At 41.3% G+C, this 23,231-nt stretch overlaps 2 protein-coding genes across 5 annotated transcripts in view; one reads left to right on the top strand and one right to left on the bottom strand.

Moving 5' to 3' along the window:
* Positions 1-7,492, bottom strand: part of wwox (WW domain containing oxidoreductase) — a 202,486-nt gene extending 194,994 nt beyond the window's left edge. Inside the window, exons 1-5 of one of the 4 annotated variants that reach the window (XM_088996689.1) lie at positions 7,388-7,492; positions 5,047-5,170; positions 2,012-2,076; positions 1,854-1,911; positions 1,560-1,729 (exon numbers count right to left, since the gene is read on the bottom strand). In XM_088996689.1, the coding sequence (XP_088852815.1) occupies positions 1,560-1,729; positions 1,854-1,911; positions 2,012-2,076; positions 5,047-5,153 (400 nt within the window). In that variant the 5' untranslated portion in view covers positions 5,154-5,170; positions 7,388-7,492. Of the gene's footprint in view, positions 1-1,559; positions 1,730-1,853; positions 1,912-2,011; positions 2,077-5,046; positions 5,274-7,204; positions 7,224-7,270; positions 7,354-7,387 lie in introns of those variants that run through there. The other 3 variants (XM_088996692.1, XM_088996691.1, XM_088996688.1) reach the window with 3 other exon arrangements.
* The window catches only part of LOC148897986 (nuclear factor of activated T-cells 5-like), a 42,561-nt gene continuing 26,072 nt past the window's right edge, over positions 6,743-23,231 (top strand). The window contains exon 1 of the mRNA XM_088996685.1: positions 6,743-7,072. Coding sequence (XP_088852811.1) covers positions 7,000-7,072 — 73 coding nt within the window. The 5' untranslated portion in view covers positions 6,743-6,999. The remainder of the gene's footprint in view (positions 7,073-23,231) is intronic.

The following is a 23,231-nucleotide window of genomic DNA, read 5'->3' as shown; positions in this document are numbered from 1 at the left end:
TTATCTTGGTCTATTCTCTTTATCACAGAAGATTGGCATTTAAACATTGGTTTGTAGACGTTATACACATTACTAGACAGATGAACAAAGAAAAAAAAGAGCACTATTTTTTTCTGCTTGTGTCATCCAATTTGGGCACAGGGCGTTAGTTCAATTATTCGTTTTTTTCCTGAATTTCATAAAATTTAACATAATTTACACAATACTTGAAAATGTTCCCATGTGTACAATAGAGCAAGTATTAATAAAGGTGTGACGTGGGATGACTTGGGCAGGATTCATTCTCTGGCATGAAGTTTATTAAAGGTGACTACATCTATTCACTCGCTGTATGTTGACAGTGAAAGTATTTGAATTTAAAAAAAGACACATTTGCATAAGACTGCATATCATTTTTACACAACCCATTTGTTAATATGAGCCTCGACAGATAAATGGGAGAAACATCAAGGCTAGGGAGGCAATTAAGTTCAGAAGCTCCGTTGCTCCATCAAGGTCCCAAGGCAGCTGTAAATCTACTAAAGTGCCCCATCTCATAATGTACATGCAGCAATTAGACAGCACTGCAACACTTCTTTTCTACAAAGCATTTGGATATAAAGACAATTGCACATTTTATGTTGATTTGATTTCCCCTGAGCTGGCGTTATCCGTCCTGAACAAAGCACAAGGTTTGTAAGGGGAGACCAACGCCGCTCTGTTCAAAGTTCAAACTAAAACAACAAAGGGTGGACAAGAAATGTATTGGTGGCCGAAGGATTTGATGGTGTCTTAAACGTGTTCTGGCACGTTCTATGTGCATTTGTTGCGATTAACAATGACATCCAATTCAGCCAGGCTAATGAACTTCATTACAGTCATAATTGGCATTATGGGGTAATTTGTTGAGTCTATGTTTTAACACTTTGAAGGCAAATACTGATGAATGGCCGGCTGTAACGCATACTTGTACGGAGTGATACTAGGCAGACACCTAGTGGTGATTTTGTAGAAGCGCAAAGTTAATAGCAGGATCAAAGACAGAAGAAGTCTTGTGACATGACACTTGAATATATTATGTGGCACGGATTACCTTTTTTCTCTTTAAAAAAAATCGTAGTCTCTATTTTGCATTCAGGAAAAAAATAACTGATAGAAATGAGTAAATAACCAATTTTGGAACGGCCATTTTCATCATCAAGTTCGATATGCCACCTATGCCCCACCGATGTTTTGGTGTGACATCAGGCAAAAAAAATGAGACAATTGCAACCTAAAACTGCTGAACGTATTTAACCACGCTGAAACTTCACCAAAATGTATGCAGGGTCTCTACTTTGGCAAGTGTTTCTTAATTATTTTCTGTTACATTCCCCATATGAATAACATTCTTTGCAACCCTCACAACTCTCCACAAACAAGTAAAAATAGACTCTCAACAAGAAATGGTCTACAAAATAAATATGAGATATTATATAACAATATATTCAACATAGATTCAAAATCTGCAATTATTTAGAAGATTGGGAATTCAAAAAAATGTCAGGTGGTGCAAGTAACTGTGCATAAATAGAACTCACCAATGCCAGAGTTGCCACCAGTAATCAGGACCACCTTGTCAGAGAGATCCCGGCCTTGAAGGATCTCCAGAGCTGCAGAGTTACCATCATATCGTTTTGGCTTCACCATCACATCCTCCACAGTAAACACTTGGCGGGGGTCGAAGTAGGTGCTCCGCTTATTGATGTGACTGGCAGTAAGAAAATTATTGTACACAAATACATTGATCTTTAGTAACTTTACAATTGCAGACAAAAATAAATACATTACAATCACACGACACACACACTTCACGATGTTGAAAATACACTTACTCGACATAAACTATTTGACCGTGCTCATTGGTGTTTTGCTCCCAGCCATATGGCAAATCTGTGTGACATAAGAACATACACGACATACTTTTTGTGGGATATTATATACAAGAACATAAACGTGAAAACTCTTGGGGGTGGGAGTAGAAAAATCAAACCTCCAGCACAACGCTTTTTCTTTCCGGTCTTAGGATGTTCCCACTGTGTCCTCATCTCGTCGTGGCTTATAACACACAGAGACACACGCACAAAAACATAGGAAATGTTATGTTACGTCATTGCACTTGCCTATTTTATTGCAATAACTCTTGAACGCAGAGCAATTATATCGATTAGATAAAATACTATGGTCGAAGAAGGAGAGGAGGGAGGTGTGCCCGGAGGAAAAGAGAGAAATGGAACACCAAGAGTATAGAACTAAGAGTAGGAACTTTGAATGTAGGAACAATGACAGGTAAAGGTAGAGAGCTGGTTGACATGATGCAGAGAAGGAAGGTAGACATACTGTGTGTCCAGGAGACCAGGTGGAAAGGGAGTAAGGCTAGAAGCTTAGGGTCAGGGTTTAAGTTGTTCTATTATGGTGAAGACAGAAAGAGAAATGGAGTTGGGGTTATCTTAAAAGAGGAGTTTGTTAGGAATGTCTTAGAAGTAAAAAGAGAGTCAGATAGAATGATGAGTCTGAAGCTAGAAATTGAAGGTGTGATGTTCAATGATGAGGAACGCCGAAGGACAGATGGTGGTTGACTTTGCTAAGAGAATGGAAATGGCTATTGTGAATACTTTCTTTCAGAAGAGACAGGAACATCAGGTGACCTACAAGAGTGGAGGCAGAAGTACACAGGTAGACTACATTTTGTGTCAACGACGCCATCTAAAGGAAATCAGTGACTGCAAAGTAGTGGTTGGTGAGAGTGTAGCCAGACAGCATAGGTTGATGGTGTGTAGGATGACGCTGGCAGTGAGGAAGATGAAGAACCCAAAGGCTGAAGTGAGGACAAAATGGTGGATGTTGAAAAAGGAAGAGTGTTGCATGACATTTAGGAAGGAGGTAAGACAAGCACTGGGTGGGCAAGAGGTCCTTACAGATGACTGGCAAACTACAGCGAACATAATCAGAGACACAGGTCGGAAAGTACTTGGTGTATCGAGTGGAAGAAAGGTAGATAAGGAGACTTGGTGGTGGAATGGGGAGGTGCAGGAGTGTATACAGAGAAAGAGGTTAGCAAAGAAGAAGTGGGACACTGAGAGGACGGACGAGAGTAGACAGCAGTACAAGGAGATGCAGCGCACGGTTAAAGTAAAGGTGGCAAAGGCCAAACAAGAGGCCTATGATGACTTGTATGCTCGGCTGGAAAGCAAGGAAGGTGAGACTGATCTTTACAGACTGGCGAGACAGAGAGACAAAGATGGTAAGGACTTGCAGCAGTTTCGGGTGATTAAGGATAGACATGGCAATGTATTAACAGGTGCCAGTAGTGTGATGGCAAGATGGAAAGAGTACTTTGAAGAATTGATGAATGAGGAAAATGAGAAGGAACAAAGAGTAGAAGACGTGACTGTTGTGGACCAAGACGTAGCAAACATTAGCAAGGATGAAGTGAGGAGGGCGATGAAGAGGATGAAGGGGGGAAAGGCACTTGGGCCTGATGATTTACCAATCGAGGTATGGAAGTGTCTTGGAGAGGTGGCAGTGGTGTTCCTGACCGGGTTATTCAACAAGATTTTAGATGGTGACCAGATGCCTGAAGAATGGAGACGAAGTGTACTCGTGCCCATTTATAAGAACAAGGGAGATGTGCAGAGTTGTACTAACTACAGAGGAATAAATTTAATGAGCCATACAATGAAACTCTGGGAAAGAGTAGTTGAAGCGAGACTAAGAGCAGAAGTGAACATTTGTGAGCAGCAGTATGGCTTCATGCCAAAAAACAGTACAACAGATGCAGTGTTTGCTTTAAGAATGCTGATAGAGAAGTACAGAGAAGGTCAGAAGGAATTGCATTGTAGATCTGGAAAAGCGTACGACAGGGTGCCCAGAGAAGAGCTGTGGCATTGCATGAGGACGTCTGGAGTGACGGAAAAGTATGTCAGAGCGGTACAAGACATGTATCATGACTGTAAGACAGTTGTGAGATGTGCTGTCGGTGTGACTGAGGAATTCAAGGTGGAGGTGGGACTCCACCAGGGGTCAGCTCTGAGCCCCTTCTTGTTTGCTATGGTGATGGACAGGTTGACAGACGATGTGAGACAAGAATCTCCTTGGACCATGATGTTTGCAGATGACATTGTGATCTGTAGCGAGAACAGGAAACAGGTGGCGGAGAAACTAGAGATGTGGAGATATGCCCTGGAAAGGAGAGGAATGAAGATCAGTCGCAGCAAGACGGAATATATGTGTGTGTGAATGAGACGGATCCAAGTGCAAGAGTGATGCTACAGGGTGAAGAGATAAAGAAGGTGGAGGATTTTAAGTACTTGGGGTCAACTGTCCAGAGCAATGGAGAGTGTGGAAAAGAGGTGAAGAAGCGTGTCCAGGCAGGCTGGAGCGGCTGGAGAAAAATGTCAGGTGTGATGTGTGATAGAAGGCTTTCAGCTAGGATGAAAGGAAAAGTGTATAAAACAGTGGTGAGACCAGCCACGATGTTTGGGCTGGAGACAGTGCCACTGAAGAAAAGACAGGAAGCAGAGCTGGAGGTAGCAGAGCTGAAGATGTTGAGGTTTTCTTTGGGAGTGACCAGGTTGGATAGAATCAGGACATTAGAGGGACAACTCATATTAGAGGCTTTGGAGAGAAAGTCAGAGAGGCCAGACTGAGATGGTTTGGACATGTCCAGAGGAGAGAGAGTGACTATATCGGGAGAAGGATGCTGAGCCTTGAACTGCCAGGCAGGAGACCGAGAGGAAGACCGAAGAGGAGATTTATGGATGTGGTCAAAGAGGACATGAAGGTAGCTGGTGTGAGAGAAGAGGATGCACAAAACCGGGATAGATGGAGGACATTGATTCGCTGTGGCGACCCCTTAAGGGAAAAGCCGAAAGGAAAAGAAGAAGATAAAATACTATGGTTAATATAAATTATGCGTCACACAGTTGTGCAGGCTCGTTTCCGTGTAATACTTGCAAATACACACTTTTAAAAGGCAAACTAACATATGCCAATGACTGTTTATCATGGTTGACAAAGTGCACTCACTTTGCATAGTAGACCCATCCATCTTTGGTCGATCTTTCCTCCCATCCAGGAGGTAACTCGTCCTCACTGTCAGTATCGTCCATACCGGCGTACTTCAGGGCTGCCATTCGATAAGCGTCTTAGGCTGTGAAATTTGGAACAGAAACGCAATGGAATGATTTCATCAAAACTACGTACACAACGACACTAAGCGTTTTCTACACAAACTCGGCTGGCAGCACGGTACACTCCGGTACTTCCGCAAAAACACGATGACGTGTGGGATGGTGGCTGATGGGATATTGAGTCTATCAGAGACGTTTAACGAATCTGGATATTTGTGACCTTAATTTTCGTGAAACGGTCGTGCACCGTCAGTAGGATGATAATTGCATGTTCAATGACATGCAGTTTAATCATTTACATGACCATATTTTATTAGCTGACAACATATTTTTCCAAATGTGGCGATTTTAAGTGTGTTAGAATAAGACATATAGTAGCCTATAGATCAGATAATGATATTCATCCATCCATTATGATGACCAGAATATGATTACAATATTGTTTTTGAGTGTCTCATACTTCAGTCGTCACAGGAGTTCTGTCGTATTAAAACTGTTTCCCATAAAATTGGCAAATTAAATTGATTAATTCAGCTTTATTCATCCATCTCATGAAATACGTATTTTTCTTGGTCTATTATGAACAATATTTGGTGGCACAGATATACTTACATACATGTGCATTGAAAGCATTTTACATTAGATTATTGGTTCATTTATTTAGTGATGGAAAAATTATGGGAATGATCAGAATCTTGTTATATATACTGTACTACACTTAAACTTGTATCATCTGGTTCAAGGTTCATAGAATTCCAAAATCATGAAATAGTACATTAACATAAGAATGACATGACATGTTTTTAATGCAAGCAAAGAATCAAGCAAATAAATGATGGGGTGGATATCTTTTTGAAAGAGGCAACAAGACAAACAACGATACAGAAGAAAACTAAAAGCTAACGTTAATGAAGCAGCAATACAACAGACAGTCCCACTTAAGAGAAGTCCACGGGTTTATTGTATTTGACTCGCATGTACCTGCTGTGTGAAAATTAAATACGACAGGCTGTCAAGGGGTGTTATTTATTTTTTATAAATCTTGAACACCTCCCTATGAAGTCATCCGGGGTGTTGCCACTCTTTCAATGTCTTACTGTACACGGGGATGGTAACTACCGGTTTCAGGGTTACCGATATAGGACAGGTATAAAACAGAATTGGAAGAAAAACAGCTGGCCTTTTCTCTGAAACATGGATCATGTATTCATAATCTATATACTAATGTCAGACAGATTGCGCATGCATTTGGAAAAATATCTGTCGTTCATAATTGTATGTACGTACATGTAGTAATTCAGAATCAGCTTTATTGCCAAGTATGTAGAACACAAAAGGAATTTGTTTTAATTGGCAATCATTATATTTTTGGCCGATGAGTGCTTGGGAAATGAATAATTTGTAAGTGTTAAGATTAATATAAAGTACGTATAACAAGTAAATTCTGAAACGTGTCATATATAGCCATAAAGCAACGACAGCAAACATAAATCGTAGTAAAATTCTTAAAAGGGTTTACTATCTCCTTGGAAATTTGTCGTCTCCATTGAGCATGCGCAACTAAGTGGGCGGGCCCTGGACGTGGGCCGACATCTGCTGTAGTGAGCGTGCGTTTGTGTGTCTCTCCTCAACAGACACGAGATCACAACGTGATGCGATGTGCTAGTTAACGGGGTTTTGAGTTTTTTTTAATTCAAACTTCCTGGGACACTATATTTTGTCCAATACATTCGTATTGTCTCCATGCCGTATTCCGCATCATCCGGGGATGCACAACTGACTGGCCGAGGAAAAACGAATTGGTTTCTACCGGAGTGTCCGCTTCCCCTCCCCTCGATGAAGCCCTGCGATGCCCTCTGATTTTTTCTCCCTCCTCAGCTCGGACCTCGACCTCAATTCCCCCAAATCTCTTTACTCTAAAGGTGAGTCAAAGGCGAATGAACTAGACGCTAAGAGTTTTTGCCCCGGTTCCAATACGGTAATAATGACGCCCCCCCCCTGCCGTTAGCTCGCTCCCGTTAATCTGCTAGCTAGCCAAGGTTAGCTTTTCTCACCGTTAGCCATTTAGCCGAGCTAGCCGATTTAGTTAGCCGCCAATTGGCTCGTTCGCTGACGGCTACCTGCCTGCTTGAGCTTCCTCTGGTCACGTGCGCGGAGGAACCGGATATGCTCCCCGGGCTTTGTCTCATTCTAACACCTTGTAGTTCCGATAACGACACCCCAGGTCGCTTATCTACCTGAAACAGAGCTCTCTCCAGATTATATCCAGGGGAGGAAACAGACGTCGTGGCTATTGGCGCCCGTACTGATCATTAGCATTACGCTAACACCGCATTCTCTGAGAAGAGAAGAAGACGCAGTCTGGAGTGCACTGAAACCCCTTTTATCGCGGGTGGATACATTACGGACCTGCCCACCAGTGATGGTACTAATCTGCGAGATATATATATATATATATATATATATATATATATATATATATATATATATATATATATATATATATATATATATATATATATATGTTTTTCCTACTTTTTCCCTCCTGCAGACCACATTTGAACAGACTAAGCATATTCAATCGCACTTTCAAATAGTACATTGCCGTCAAGTACCGCTGCCAATTGAAACTGATCATTAAAACAATGAAACAAACAACAATGCGCAACATGGGTTACTAACTTTTTTTTAAAAACTGAGAGCTGCTACTTTGCTGCTCTCTACCAGTAATTATGTTTACACATTTGAATTTAGGTCAAAATCATAATTTCTGAAAACAATTCAGAATAACCAGTTGACATGCGCACGAATGGATAAAGTTATGGATAAGCTCAAGCCGGAATCATGCTGGGTCGAATGCCGAATATTCAGTGGAAGGTCATTCCAGAGAGTGGGACCAGTAATGGAAAAGGCTTGATCCCAGCTGAGCCTCAGATTAGTATATACCCGCCTGTTCCTCTCCAAAAACATTTTTCTCTGTCATTCACATCAAAGCAAAAGTATGTTTTTTAGCCGTTTCTCTTCGCTTTAACATGAATGGTCACCTTTGTTTGTATATTACTGGCAAGTGGCCGGCGAAATGTACAGACCTATACAAACAAATATTCCAGTCTAAATAATCTGTCATTTGCCCAGGAATATAATGTGTAAATACCACAAAAAAGAAATACATTTGGCCCAAATGAGGATGGCAAGCCAGAACTACTTCCTGTACTCTGAGATCCCAGAATCCGCTATTTAGCGGAATTCTGCTATTTCTTTCCGCCAAAGTGATGGTAAGGACCTGCCGCAGGTTTGGGTGATTAAGGATAGAGATGGCAATGTATTAACAGGTGCTAGTAGTGTGATGGCAAGATTGAAAGAGTACTTTGAAGAATTGATGAATGAGGAAAATGAGAAGGAACAAAGAGTTGAAGACGTGACTGTTGTGGACCAAGACGTAGCAAACATTAGCAAGGATGAAGTGAGGAGGGCTCTGAAGAGGATGAAGGGAGGAAAGGCACTCGGGCCTGATGATTTACCAATCGAGATATGGAAGTGTCTTGGAGAGGTGGCAGTGGTGTTCTTAACTAGGTTATTCAACAAGATGGTACAGGGGGAAGAGATAAAGAAGGTGGAGTATTTTAAGTACTTGGGCTCGACTGTCCAGAGCAATGGAGAGTGTGGAAAAGAGGTGAAGAAGCGTGTCCAGGCAGGCTGGAGCGGCTGGAGAAAAATGTCAGGTGTGATGTGTGATAGAAGGGTTTCAGCTAGGATGAAAGGAAAAGTATAAAACAGTGGTGAGACCAGCCATGATGTTTCGACTGGAGACAGTGCCACTGAAGAAAAGACAGGAAGCAGAGCTGGGGGTAGCAGAGCTGGAGGTAGCAGAGCTGAAGATGTTGAGGTTTTCTTTGGGAGTGACCCGGTTGGATAGGATCAGGAATTAGTAAATTAGAGGGACAACTCATATTAGAGGCTTTGGAGAGAAAGTCAGAGAGGCCAGACTGAGATGGTTTGGACATGTCCAGAGGAGAGAGAGTGACTATATCGGGAGAAGGATGCTGAGCCTTGAACTGCCAGGCAGGAGACCGAGAGGAAGACCGAAGAGGAGGTTTATGGATGTGGTCAAAGAGGACATGAAGGTAGCTGGTGTGTGAGAAGAGGATGCACAAAATCGGGTTAGATGGAGGCTGTGGCGATCCCTGAAGGAAAAAGCCGAAAGGAAAAGAAGAAGAAGAAAGTGACATTTTCTATTTTCATATAAAAGTTCATTTATTTCCGTATACAACCGCTAAAACATTTGTTTTGAAGGGTGATTGGATGATCAGAATGCATAGTGCTTGAGTCAGTATGCTTTCGTGTGTTTTGGTCGATGTTGGTTGCTTCTGTTTACACAGGAGTAAAATACCACGAGACTGTGCGCAATGAAACGAGAAAACAAATATGGCAGCTCCCTTACCACGGTTTTCGCCAGTAAACTTGCGCTAAACATTGTTGCATTTTTGGTACTTGCATGTTTAATGTGTTAATATTGTAGATAGCGCATATATATGTGTGTGTGTGCGTGCGTGCGCGTGTGGGTGTGTCAGTCATGATCAAGTAATTCACAAGCAAGGATGGGTCGATGTTTACCTCTTTGTGAACAGCCGAGTGGGAAAATACAGTAAAGTCTCGTTATATCGATATCGGATATATCGATAGTCCCGGTTATATCGATACTATTTCTATGCATGCACGGAGAAAATTACATGCAAACGGGGTCGGATATATCGATAGTCCCGGTTATATCGATATTTTTTCGGACTCCCTTGAATATCGATATAACGAGACTTTACTGTAGTTCAAGAGTTTAATGACAATGTCCCTGCTTTCGTGTGTTTTGGTCGATGTCGGTTGCTTCTGTTTACACGGGAGTAAAATACCACGAGACTGTGCACAATTAAACGAGAAAGCAAATATGGTACTATACAGTAAAGTCTCGTTATATCGATATCGGTTATATCGATAGTCCCGCTTATTACGATACTATTTCTATGCACGCACGGAGAAAATTACATGCGCGCAAGGTCGGATATATCGATAGTCCCGGTTATATCGATATTTTTCGGACTCCCTAGAATATCGATATAACGAGACTTTACTGTATATATATTGTGATATCATGAGAGGCTAGCTCTCATCGGGACAGGACAAGAAGTGCAATGGACGACAGGTTTGGATACAAACAAAAGGGTTTTAATCAAGGGTTCCAGGGGGAATTCACAAGCAACAAAGGTTTGAATAGTGTCTCTTCCAATACTTATCAAAATTAAGTCTCTTCTGATACTTAAATCCAATTAACGTCTCTTCTGAGGTAAAACTGAAGGCGGAGTTCTTTTCCAAGAGTCTCTAGGCCTCACCCCTCTTGACGTCCTCCTCATGTAGCCTAGCCACCTTAGCTAGGTTCAAATCCAGTGTCAGTCGTGTGGTCCCAACTGGCAATGAGTTCCACGCAGCAATCAACTTCACAGAGCACAGCAATCAAGCTTGTCTTTCCCCAAGCTCCACACTCAGAGGCTCTCTGCCTTAAGAGCCTTGCTTGCCAATCAAGCCCTGATCAGCTGCAGGTGTGTGGTTTTAATTGCTGCCTTCCACCAGATGGGGCCAAGACTCTCTCTGGGTGGAGCCATCTTAGGGGGATGTATTTGCCCTCCAGGACACAGCCTCTTGTGACATCACAATATATATATATACACACACACACACACAGTAAAGTCTTGTTATATTGATATTCTCGGAAGTCGGAAAAAATGTCGATATCACCGGACTATCGATATATCCGATCCTGCGCCGAACTGCATTAACAAAGGCCGCCAAAAGAGGGCAGCCAAGCGCCGTATAAGAAACGGAGTTGGCCATGAGCTCCCATTTTGTGCCTCTTTTTTTTTTTTTGGGGGGGGGGGGGGGAGATGTTCCCCCAATGTTGCCTCAAAATGGCACATATAATTCTTTAATGATTGCAAACATGTATGCTTTCATCTTCAGAACTACAGTCTATTTGAATCATTCATAACTGGATGTGTAATAAGAAAGCATATTATCCGAATCTAAAGCCATTGTTTGGATTCACAATCAATGCAAGACGTCTTGGCGTGAAGTCATTTTTATAGGTGTTTTGCATTTGAATAAAAAGTGACATCGGTTGTCCTTTAAGACACAGTATGGAATGTTAATACAGTAAAGTCTCGTTATATCGATATCGGATATATCGATAGTCCCGGTTATATCGATACTATTTCTATGCACGCACGGAGAAAATTACATGCAGACAGGGTCGGATATATTATATCGATATTTTTTCGGATTCCCTTGAATATCGATATAACGAGACTTTACTGTAATTTTCAAAATCATCATGCTTCAGCAGACAAAACAAGAAACATTGTTGCAAAAAACGATTGCATTCATATACAGTACAGTGGGCATGTACATAACACAACAGGGAAACTGCAACGCTTACATCTTACTGTATTATGTATGCAATTTAAAAAAGTCATCAATCTTCTTCTCCTTCCCATTTTTACCTTTTAACACAAACACTTCAATCTCGTCTGCTACACACGAGCTAGCGTATGGAAATGGCTCTGCTACACGGGTGCTGGTCACGTAACAAACTCACGTGACCAAGTCGACCAATGGCGCGACCGATGGCGTGTCATGTGACCAAGTCGACCAATGTCGCGACCGATGGCGTGTCACATAACCAAGACATGTGACCAAGTCGACCGATGGCGTGTCACGTGACCAAGACACGTGACCAAGCCGACCAATGGCGCGACCGATGTATCGATATAAACAGCAAAATGGCCGGCGGGGGATGAAAAGGAACACCGTAATAACCGGATTATCGCAATAACCGGGTATCGTACTAAACGGTACTAATTATACATAAAAAGACTAGAAATGTATTAAAATGTATGAGATATATATATATATATATATATATACACAGTAAAGTCTCGTTATATCGATATCGGTTATATCGATAGTACCGCTTATTACGATATTATTTTCGTTCCCCTTGCACATTTCTAGTCTTTTTATGTATAATTAGTACCGTTTAGTACGATACCCGGTTGTTACGATAATCCGGTTATTACGGTGCTCCTTTTCATCCCCCGCCGGCCATTTTTGTTGTTTACATCGATATATCCGTCGCGCCATTGGTCAACTTGGTCACGTGTCTTGTTACGTGAGCCGCCATCGGTCGCGCCATTGGTCGACTTGGTCACATGAGCCGCCATCGGTCGCGCTATTGGTCGACTTGGCCGTGTGACTTTGTCACGTGACACGCCATCGGTCGCGCCATTGGTCAACTTGGTCACGTGTCTTGGTTACGTGTCACGCCATCAGTCGCGCCATTGGTCGACTTGGTCAGGTGACTTGGTTACGTGCCCAGCACTCGTGTAGCAGAGCCATTTTCATTTTCAGACGCTAGCTCGTGTGTAGCAGACGAGATTGAAGTGTTTGTGTTAAAAGGTAAAAATGGGAAGCAGAAGAAGATTGATGACTTTTTTAAATTGTATACATAATACAGTAAGATGTAAGCGTTGCAGTTTCCCTGTTGTGTTATGTACATGCCCACTGTACTGTATATGAATGCAATCGTTTTTTGCAACAATGTTTCTTGTTTTGTCTGCTGAAGCGCGATGATTTTGAAAATTATTAACATTCCATACTGTGTATTAAAGGACAGCCGATGTCACTTTTTATTCAAATGCAAATAAAAATGACTTCACGCCAAGACGTCTTGCATTGCTTGTGAATCCAAACAATGGCTTCAGATTCGGATAATATGCTTTCTTGTTACACATCCAGTTATGAATATGTTTCAAATACACTGTAGTTCTGAAGATTAAAGCATACATGTTTACAATCATTAAAGAATTATATGTGCCATTTTGAGGCAACATTGGGGGAACAAAAAAGGGAGCTCATGGCCAGCTCCGTTTCTTATATGGCGCTTGGCTGCCCTCTTTTGGCGGCTTTTGTTTAATGCAGTTCGGCGCAGGATCGGATATATCGATAGTCCCGGTTATATCGATATTTTTTCGGACTCCCTTGAGTATCGATATAACGAGACTTTACTGTATATATATATATATAAATATATATATATATATATATATATATATATATATATATATATATATATATATATATATATATATATATATATATATATATATATATATATATATCATCTCATTTTCCGTACCGCTTATTCCTCATTAGGGTCGCGGGGGTTGCTGGAGCCTATCTCAGCTGTCTTCGGGCACGAGGCGGGGAACACCCTGAATTGGTTGCCAGCCAATCGCAGGGCACACAAAGACGTACAACAGTCACTCTCACACTCACACCTAGGGACAATTTGGAGTAGTCAATCTGCCTGCCATGCATGTTTTTGGAGTGTGGGAGGAAACCGGAGTACCCGGAGAAAACCCACGCGGGTCCGGGGAGAACATGCAAACTCCACACAGGGAGGCCGGACCGGGACGCGAACCGGCGACCTCTGCACTGTGAAGCCGGTGTGCTAACCACTTGACTATATATATATATAATTTTTTTTTTTTTTTCTTCCAAAAGCTCGTTGTCTCAATGTCAGACAGGCCCTCATACTGCAATCAGATGTGCCTGATGCCTCTGGAGCCTCAACAGCTTCTGAAAAATCCACTCTTCTTTATTTCTGTCCTGTTACTTTTTTTGTACAGCAGGCAGGGCAATCTTCACTATCCTTGAGAATCACACCATGTTGTTTGTTTTTAAAGAAGAAAAGCATCCACTCATGTTATTGTTCATGGTTTTTATAAATTAATTGTACAATTGTTGCAATTCTGGAAGCACTTACATCCTCTTCTGGTGTAAGGGGAAAATAAATCATGACTAGTAATATAGAATGTGCTAGTAGTGTATTTGTTTTGCCAGCTTGTCTGACCTCTACTGGGGTCTTCCACCATACTTTCACTACTCCTCCACTCACATGGCATCTTACAAGGAGTAGAGTCTTTGGACATAGAAAGCACAAACCCAGATCAGTACATTTGTTGCATACTACCAAAAAAAAGACTTGGTTAGCTTGCAAATCGGCGAGTGTTCACTGTTATTTGGAGTTGTGTGGAGAATGATATAGCATGGCTCTTTCGTTGGCTCAACAAGCCTCTATCTCAGATGTTTTATTTTATTTTTGTGAGGTTTAACTTGAATTTGAGTTGTGCATATCATGTGCCCTGGTTTCACAATGGTGCTGCCTCTCCCCAAGGCTAGCTGGCAGCACCTTGACACCCAATAGAGGTGTTGACATGTCAGCCCCATAAATGCCGCCATTAATTCTAGCCCAAACACCTTGAATGCTCTGGACAAAAGTCCTGACAGCTGCTGTGTTTAATTTCAGAGTGAAAATATGCTCTCAAAGCTGCTCTGGTCATCTCCAGACTCTGTGCTGTATTCAGTTGCTCTTCATAAGTTCAACGTGAGGCATCCTGTAAAACAGGTCATAACTCAACATGAATTTTGAAACAATTGAAACTGGAATTGTCTTTGTGGTCTAGCTGCTAGAAAATATTACGGTAACTGCTGTAGATGACGTGGGGGTGGGTGTTGCCTAAGGCTTCATTAATTGCAACACATTTATCAGAATCAGAAAACCTTTGTTCGTCCCACAATGGGGAAATTTGCAGTCCACAGCAGAAATTTGAAAGGGGATGGGGTGTTAGTGAAAGGAAAACAAAACCCAGGAAAAACAAGATACAAAGGAAAAACGGGATATTCTAAGTATGGTAAAATAAAAAAATACAAATGTCAACAGATTGAAATGTAAACTGTAGATGTGCTAAACCGTATGTGTAAATGTCTGTGTAAGCTCCCAGTCGTACAGGAGTGTAGTCAGAATGATAGGAACTATCAGTGGAGCAGCTGCAGGGAGTACTCCTCTGCTACCCCCAACCTGAGAGCAGGGACCTATCATAGCAGAGTCCGGCACCGCCATGTATGTATGTATGTATGTATGTATGTATGTATGTGTGTGTGTGTGTATGTATATATATATATATATATATATATATATATATATATATATATATATATATATATATATATATATATATATATATATATATATATATATATATATATATATATGCCCTAAACTGCTGACAAAGTTTCTTGGATAAGAAGCGAAACGTCCGACACATTTAAAGAAGTACAGATGATGGCTTAAGAAACCTTTTCATCAATAGTGCAAGTATCAAGAAAGGTATATTGATATATGTAGCTGTATTGCCTCAACCCATATTTACAGTACAAGTGTCCAGTTTTTTTTTCCACATATGATTATTGAGAATTGAGAAGCCTGACAGCAGTCGGTAGGAACAAGCGGCGGTACCTCTCCTTGCAGCGCGGGTGTAACAGTCTCTGGCTGAAGGAGCTACCCAGTGCTGTCAGGGTGGGCAGGAGGGGGTGGGAGGGGCTCATATCTTTTAGTTTAGCTTGCGTGCGTCTGATGCCCACCTCCTCCAGGGAGTTCAGCGAGCAGCATCTTTGCATCACTGTGCAGGGTGTCATAATTGTTTCTCCATATACAGTGAACCCTCGTTTAACGCGGGAGATACGTTCCAAAAATAGCCCATGATAGGTGAAGTCCGCAAAGTACAATGTAGTCATCTTTATTTTTTTACACAATGCAAAACTGTATATACTGCAGAATGAAATAAAAAATAAAACCTATTGTTTAATAGTTTAAAGAATGGTGTTGTAAAACAATATTTTGCTGCTGCGCCTATTCGTCCTGACTTCGCTGCGCTGTAGCATCTTTTTCTACTGAAGGAGTCTTTCTCCGAGAGAAGAACATTATCGGTAGTTGTTGGCACTCTTTCTTTTTTTAGCAAAAGGAGTCCAAGATGGCGCCCGAGTAGGCAGCTGACAGCAAGTGCTCTCATGAGCCTTGCTTTTTGTTGTTGTTTTTGTCTTGTTTTGTGTTTTCTTTTGTCACTCTGTGTTGTCGAGTAATGTACAACTTTCAGTTCCATCACTGCTTTTAGTCTTCTTCTTCTTTTCCTTTCGGCTTTTCCCTTCAAGGGGTCGCCACAGCGAATCAGTAACCTCCATCTTCAGAGGTATGATACGCATGTTTGTTTTGGCCAAGCTTTTACGTCGGATGCCCTTCCTGACACAACCCTCTGTATTTATCCGGGCTTGGGACCGGCACAAGGAGACTCATGTCCCTTTGTGGCTACAGGACAAGCAACTCGCTCAGTAAAAGTCTTATGATGACTGATTAGCACATCGCCCTCACAGTGCACACATCACTGCTCTTAGTAAGGAAATAAAATAACTGGATATTAAAACAACAGCACTTGACTACTCTGTTTTTTGGACTTGATCAGTTGTTCTTAACCTTGTTGGCGGTGCCGAACCCCACCAGTTAACCCCACCAGTTTCATTATGCGCATTCACCATACCCCTCTTGAATGAAAAATAAAAGCTGATTTTTTTTTCAAATTCAAGACAGATATGTTTTCCACTGCGACACAAAATGAGCTGTGCACGAACATCACCTTGTTCAAAGAACAAAACCAACACAATGCATAAACTCACAACAAATTACATACAGTAAAGTCTCGTTATATCGATATTCAAGGGAGTCTGAAAAAATATCGATATAACCGGGATTATCGATATATCCGACCCTGTTTGCATGTAATTTTCTCCGTGCGTGCATAGAAATAGTATCGATATAACCGGGACTATCGATATATCCGATATCGATATAACGAGACTTTACTGTATGTAATTTGTTGTGACTTCTGCTGTTTCCTTTGAGAGACCAGTTTAGATATGCGTTTCTTCACTATGGCATAGTGCCACTCTTATGTCATTTTCACAGCAAAGTCTGTTCCTTTTCTTCGATTTTACGTCCAGCATCCTTGAAAAGGATTGCTCACAAAGATATGTTGTAACAAATGGTATCAAAAAAATCCAGGGCATTCTAGGCAATAACTGGATACTTGTTCATTTGTTGACACCAAAACATTGACAACGTTGTTGTTTTGAAGAGTTGCTGTTGAACCTGGCTCTGCTGAATTTCAATGATTTCGTCGAGGAATTCATGATTGACATCTGCTGTTTCAACAGCAAACGTGAACGGTTGTCTCACCCATGCCGGATATGACTGTGGTAGAGAAATATCAGTCGAAAGACTTTGCAAGCTCATCTAGGTCTGTGTAAGCTCTCAGTCGTACAGGAGTGGTCCATCGATGAAAAGGTGTCTTCAGCCGTCATCTGTACTTCTTTGATCTAGGTGCGTGGCAATTGTTTGCTTCAGTTTTGTCAATGCAGAAATATCTCTGATCCCAGACACATCTTCGATGGTACTTACACAGTCGTCCAGAAGCGGGAAGTTTGCAAAGTTATTGTTCTTTGTTCGTCCTTTCCATAACGGTAGCTTTTTGAAAGGCCTTCAGGTGTTCTTCCGCTTCCATGATATTGACTCCACCACCCTCCATCTGCTGATTGAGATGATTGAGAGCTGCGAATATATCAGCCATGTACGCTAAAATGAGAAGGAACTCAGGATTTTTGAAGCAATCTTTAATGGATAAAATGTAAAAATGACGTACTATGACGACAGTCACACATTGATTACTGGTAGCTACTGGCTGGCCTGTTCATTCGTTGTGAATGGGGGAAGCAGCAGCAGTCTAGCTGGCCTCTCCTCTTGTCTCTCTGTATTCATTTTTCCAATTTGGCACGCTTCTGACTCTATACTGCCCCAATGATTTCCTATGGTATTTCTCCGTTTCGTCCGGAGCTCTACTCATTGCTAAACTGACATAACAACAGACGAAATGACCTTTGGGGCCGGATAAAATGTGACACACAGAAGTGTGTCGCCGGAGGCTCTGCCGAACCCCTGAGATCGACTCACTGAACCCCAAGGGTTCGATCGAACCCAGGTTAAGAACTACTGGAATAGATAGCTTGTCCTGTTTTCCCAAACATGAGACAGCCAGGTCACAAGTATCACTCGTTCAAAGCCCCTCAATTGACACAGAATGGGGGGAAAATGTTGGGTTTGCATGCAAATATTGCATTTTCTTCTGGGAGGGAGAAAATCATGGAGGAGGACTTGGAAATCATATTTGAGCTCAAAAACACATTTTAACGCATCTGTGTTTCAAGGTACTTCCAAAGTAAAATTTCATTGATTTTGCTAACGGGTGAAAATGCTCCATAGTAGTTTATGGCATGGAAATATATAAATGTGTATTTAAAAAAACACCCCCTTGAATAAAAGAACAAAGTTTGCATTATTTGGCAGGGTTTTTTAGATTTATTTTTGGTAGCATGGGTCTGATACTAATTATATCCACAAGTCATGCACATTTTGATTGCATGTCATTGAAGAAATGTCTGCAATCATAGCCTTTGCCCTATTTGTGTCAGCCACTGTTGTCATTTCAGTTGGATTGCACCTTGAAGAGTGCTTGAGAGCTGGCAGTAAACAATTGCTACGACCCTGAAGCTACTCACTCAAGTCTGTCTTTATGTCACATGATTGTTGATCTTTGTGGTTTGTGCGCTAATCAGAGTAAAATCAGATTTTGTTAACAATACAATTCCTACCCTCAAGTTGAGAGAAGGATTATCTGGTCAAGCTCAATGGTGTTAATGCCATAGGCATCTTGCTACGGTAGTTAAGATATTGTAGCCATATTTTTCAAAACAAGTCGTATGGCACCTCTATAACTCTGATCTAAGGAAGGTTAGGCACAAAGCATTCACACTGCTGGAAATTAAAAAGAAGAAAGACCAGCTTTTGAATAAGGATGACTAAAGTCAGTGTCTGAAACTTAGGACAAAAGGTTAGCGGACACCCGGGCAGACAACTCTGAAAAATTTCCTGCCCCATTTTTCACAACTTGAAACACAATAAGATGACTAATCGCAAAAAAAAAACAAAAAAAACATTGTTGCGAAGTATAAATGATTTTTTTTTCTATTAAGGAAGTACCTACCAGAAATGCCCCCTTGCTTAATTTATGGTAAATATCCCCTGCTGAAGATTTTGCTCCAGTTGTCGTTTGTCGTCATGATGCACAATGCAATGTTTGCGCTGCGTTGTCTGCTCAAAGCCCGTGGACTCCTCTTTCTAAGCAGCTTTCAAAACTCTCAAGTACACTTTTCAGTCGCGGTATTGTCCGAAGCACGAAACAGGCTTATGATTGGCTGCCAATCAGCCTGTTTCGTGCTTCAGACTACACCGCGACTGAAAAGTGTACTTGAGAGTTTTGAAAGTCGCTGAGAAAGAGGAATCCGCGTGACTTATAGCGGTTTGCTTGTAGCTTTTGCTTTATGGAATAAAACAAACGTTTGATTTGATTTTTTTTTTTTTTTTTTTAGTTGTCGGCCACCTGGGGGCCGAGGCGTTTTGAAAGTTGTACGCCCCTGGCCACCGGGCAGACGTTATTTCAAACACTGCTAAAGTTTACCTTATAATTGGGAATGCCAACCCTTGCCATATTGTGGTGAATGATTGACTTTGAACACGGTGATGCCATTGCTCATCTGTTTAAGTCAGCCCAGGCTTTGTGATTGTCTCTCATGACGGTTTGCCTCGCATTCACAGATTGTGTGACTCGGCCCAAGTGGGTATTGACCCCGCATATGAGGATTTGCCAGGACGATTATTGAACAGGTTTAATATTAGCAAAAGCTCCCATCACCAAAGGATAATCGTTCCCGATAATCTTCATGAGTCATCCGAAAACCGGGCCTTTGCAGACTTTGACATCTAGGGAAGAAAAATGCTGAAATTAAGGCCAATTGTCAGCATGGTAAATAAATGTATTTGTTGGGGAGCGTCTGGTGTCTTTTGAAAGGTCGGGTATTGAAATTAATGAATAATTAAACTCCATTTTGTCCCACAGTCCTGAAGAGTTTATTCATTCTACTGCATATGATGTGCAAATTTAATCACTTCATTGTCCTCATTGAAAGTCCAAAAAGCCACACTAATATTTTATTAAAAAAAAACACACCAAAGCGGCACTGCCGGGCAGACAAACAAAAACACTGTTTTGGATTGGATTGGATATGCCTTTATTAGTCTCACAGTGCATTATTCAGCATCCTGTAAACTAGTACCTCCAGACACACTGACTACCTTGTTTACACAGAACTTGGAAAGGAAGGCGGAGTGCTACGCCATCTGCCGTATAAATTTTATATAGGTTTCTTGCGATCGATATCGTGGTTATGGCAACACCATTGGTGGTGCCGCCTCTCCTATTTACACAGTAACAGATACGGCAAAGGTTCCATTGCCGTCACCGCCTGGTTGTTTATGTCTTGAGCTGTTAACACGCAGCAGCGTGGCACAACTCTAGTGTCACATTAAAGTAAACCAACTATGCCAGCCATTTATGATTGACCGCAACTATGCCAGCCATTTATGATTGACCGGTCCAATGAACCTCTTTATCGGCCAGGATATATTTTGCACCCACCTGTAATAGGTCAACATCTGTAACATAATTTTAAAACAGGTTTTATTTATATTGATGGATGGAAACTGAACACTGCCTTCAAGTTAGACCACTTTGTAGATCAACTAGCTCAACATTACTATGGCACTTTACAACTCAGACCAAGACTGTGGTAGCTGTCTTTGGGGAAAACAAAGCCCAAGTAATTGCCTTTCTGGGGCAGTAAGCAACTCTGAGTAAACAACTCTGAGCTCTTTTCAGAGAAACCTCAGCCAAGATCACACAGTTAGCGTACTGCGGTTTAAAAAAAAATCACAACCAATTTTTTGATAGAAGAGCAGTGACATACTATGCAAAACAGTAAGATGAATATTTTGTTACTAATGAAGCCACAGACCAACGTTCAAACTCCTCTGCCGTTTGCTTTAGTATTTCGAAAAAAAGACAAAGCTTGGAAAGGGGACCTGAAGTATGCTGCATAGTAAGCCAATTACCTGTAGGTCACCCTCTTGTCCTGGCCAAATGTTATTTTAAATTTGAACTCGCACTTTTAATTGCATTGCACCGCTCACACTTCTATTTTTAGCGGCAAATGTGTGCGAAACACTCACGCAGTAGAGCGCTGTTAATGGGCGGAAAGACCAGGGGGGCTTTACCACAACAGAAATAAAACACCTCTTGGGGTTGATCCTGGTTTTCCATTGTCCACCATCTACCCGTTAACATGTCAACGCTCATGGCTCATTGGCACACTGACTGTTTTTTTTAGACGAGTTCAAGTTCATCGTTTGGGTTATCTATTATGGGTTATCTACTAGAAAGTTTCTTGAAGTCCCCTGTGACTTGTCAAAGAGCTAATTTCAAACAGTATCTTTAAGGACAACTGACATCTCCGGACAAGTTGTGTCCATAATTTTTAAAATGGCTTCAAATGACTTCTACTGGGCGTATTTGAATAAGATTCCGCCGCATATAGCTATATTTTACGTCTTAAGACTCGCGCTGAACATTCAGGAAGTCTTGTTTTTGTCCGTACATGACGTCAGAAAAGGACCGCCTCCTCACCGTAAAAAAGACGCATTGTAGCGTCTTTCCATCACGTCAATGTATTTTGCTGTACTGTTTTTTTTAAACCATGTCTTACACCCAAAAGCCATCAGCAGAGGGAGGCAAACTCCATGGAAAGATAGTATCAGCCTGTGGAAACGAGCTGATTCATTCCTCACCGGAGCTGGTCACCATTTTTCCAGAAGTCTTGCTTTTGAGTTGGTGACGAGTCCTCACCCTACGTCACTGAAGGAACGCCCCTGACCAAAAAAATGACACATTGTAGCTGTCCTTCCATTACGTCAATGCATTTTGCTTTACTTTGGTCTAAAAACATCGTGTAGGACCAAAAAGAGGCAGAAAAGGGCGACAAAGCTCCATGTAAGGAATGAATCAGCCTGTGGAAACGGGCTGATTAATTCCTTACACGGCTTTGTCGCCATTGTCTGCCTTTTTTGAGTGTGACATTTCCCACGGAATAAATTCTTTAATCGATTGCAAACGTGTGCTTTCTTCTTCAGAACTATTTGAATCATAGTCATAACTGGATAAGTAACAAGAAAGCATATTATCCTGATCTGAAGCCATTGTCTTGAGCCAGGCAAGACGTATTGCCATGACACCACGAACATGGGGGCGGGACCTTCTGAAACTGGCCACTTCCGGTTTCAAATTTAAGTACTTTTTAGACACGTGGAAGTCATATTTATTGGTGTTTTGAATTTGACTAAAAATATCATACTGCGTGTTTTGGGTATTTTAGATGCTATAAAATGTTTTTCTGATGTCAGTTAGGAAACAAAAAAGTGACATCGGTTGTTCTTTAAGCTCAAATGTACAAAATCAAAGTATTGTATATGTATAGCCTAATGCAGTGTTATTTTCAGATAGAAAGAAAACAATTTACAGTGTACCTTGGCTTAAGAACTCAATTGGTTCCCAGACAGAGTGTGTAAGGTGAAAAGTGTGTATCCCAAAATGTAATTTCCCATAGGAAACCATTAAAATGGGAATAATTTGTTCCCATGTGCCCAAAAAACATACTTTTCTACTTTCTAATTTTCTAAGCCTTAAAACTACACAAAACATACCTTATTTTATGTATAACAAATGTGCTATGGTATTATAATTAAAGAAATAAACTACAGTATAATAAAATTGTTTTATTTACCTTTGCGATGGTCGCTGATGGCTTGATGGAATGGAGTGGCCCGTTTCATCAGCATTAAACACTTGATGAGGAATGTAACCTTCTTCTTTTACCATCGAGGAATGATTCCTTGTAGGTGCTTTCTCTGTGATAAGGTGACAAGGTCAAATTTTCATAAATGTAACGTTCGTGAACCGCAAAGTTCGTAAGCCCAGGGGGTTCGTAAACCGAGGTATCACTGTATTTCACATACAGAAAAATGTTATTTGAGGGGCACTCACGGAAAATGCAACTTTAATACAAGCAATCCAATCTATGTAACCCTGATACAATACAATACAGTATATGCATGTATGTATTATGTAAGACTTATTCACTGGG

This window comes from Hippocampus bargibanti, linkage group LG05 (genome assembly GCF_051943395.1).
Source record: "Hippocampus bargibanti isolate YZ-2025 linkage group LG05, ASM5194339v1, whole genome shotgun sequence".
Lineage (NCBI taxonomy): Eukaryota > Metazoa > Chordata > Actinopteri > Syngnathiformes > Syngnathidae > Hippocampus > Hippocampus bargibanti.
The sequence above is the reverse complement of the archived record's forward strand: the minus strand, read 5'-3'. Positions and strand labels throughout refer to the sequence as shown.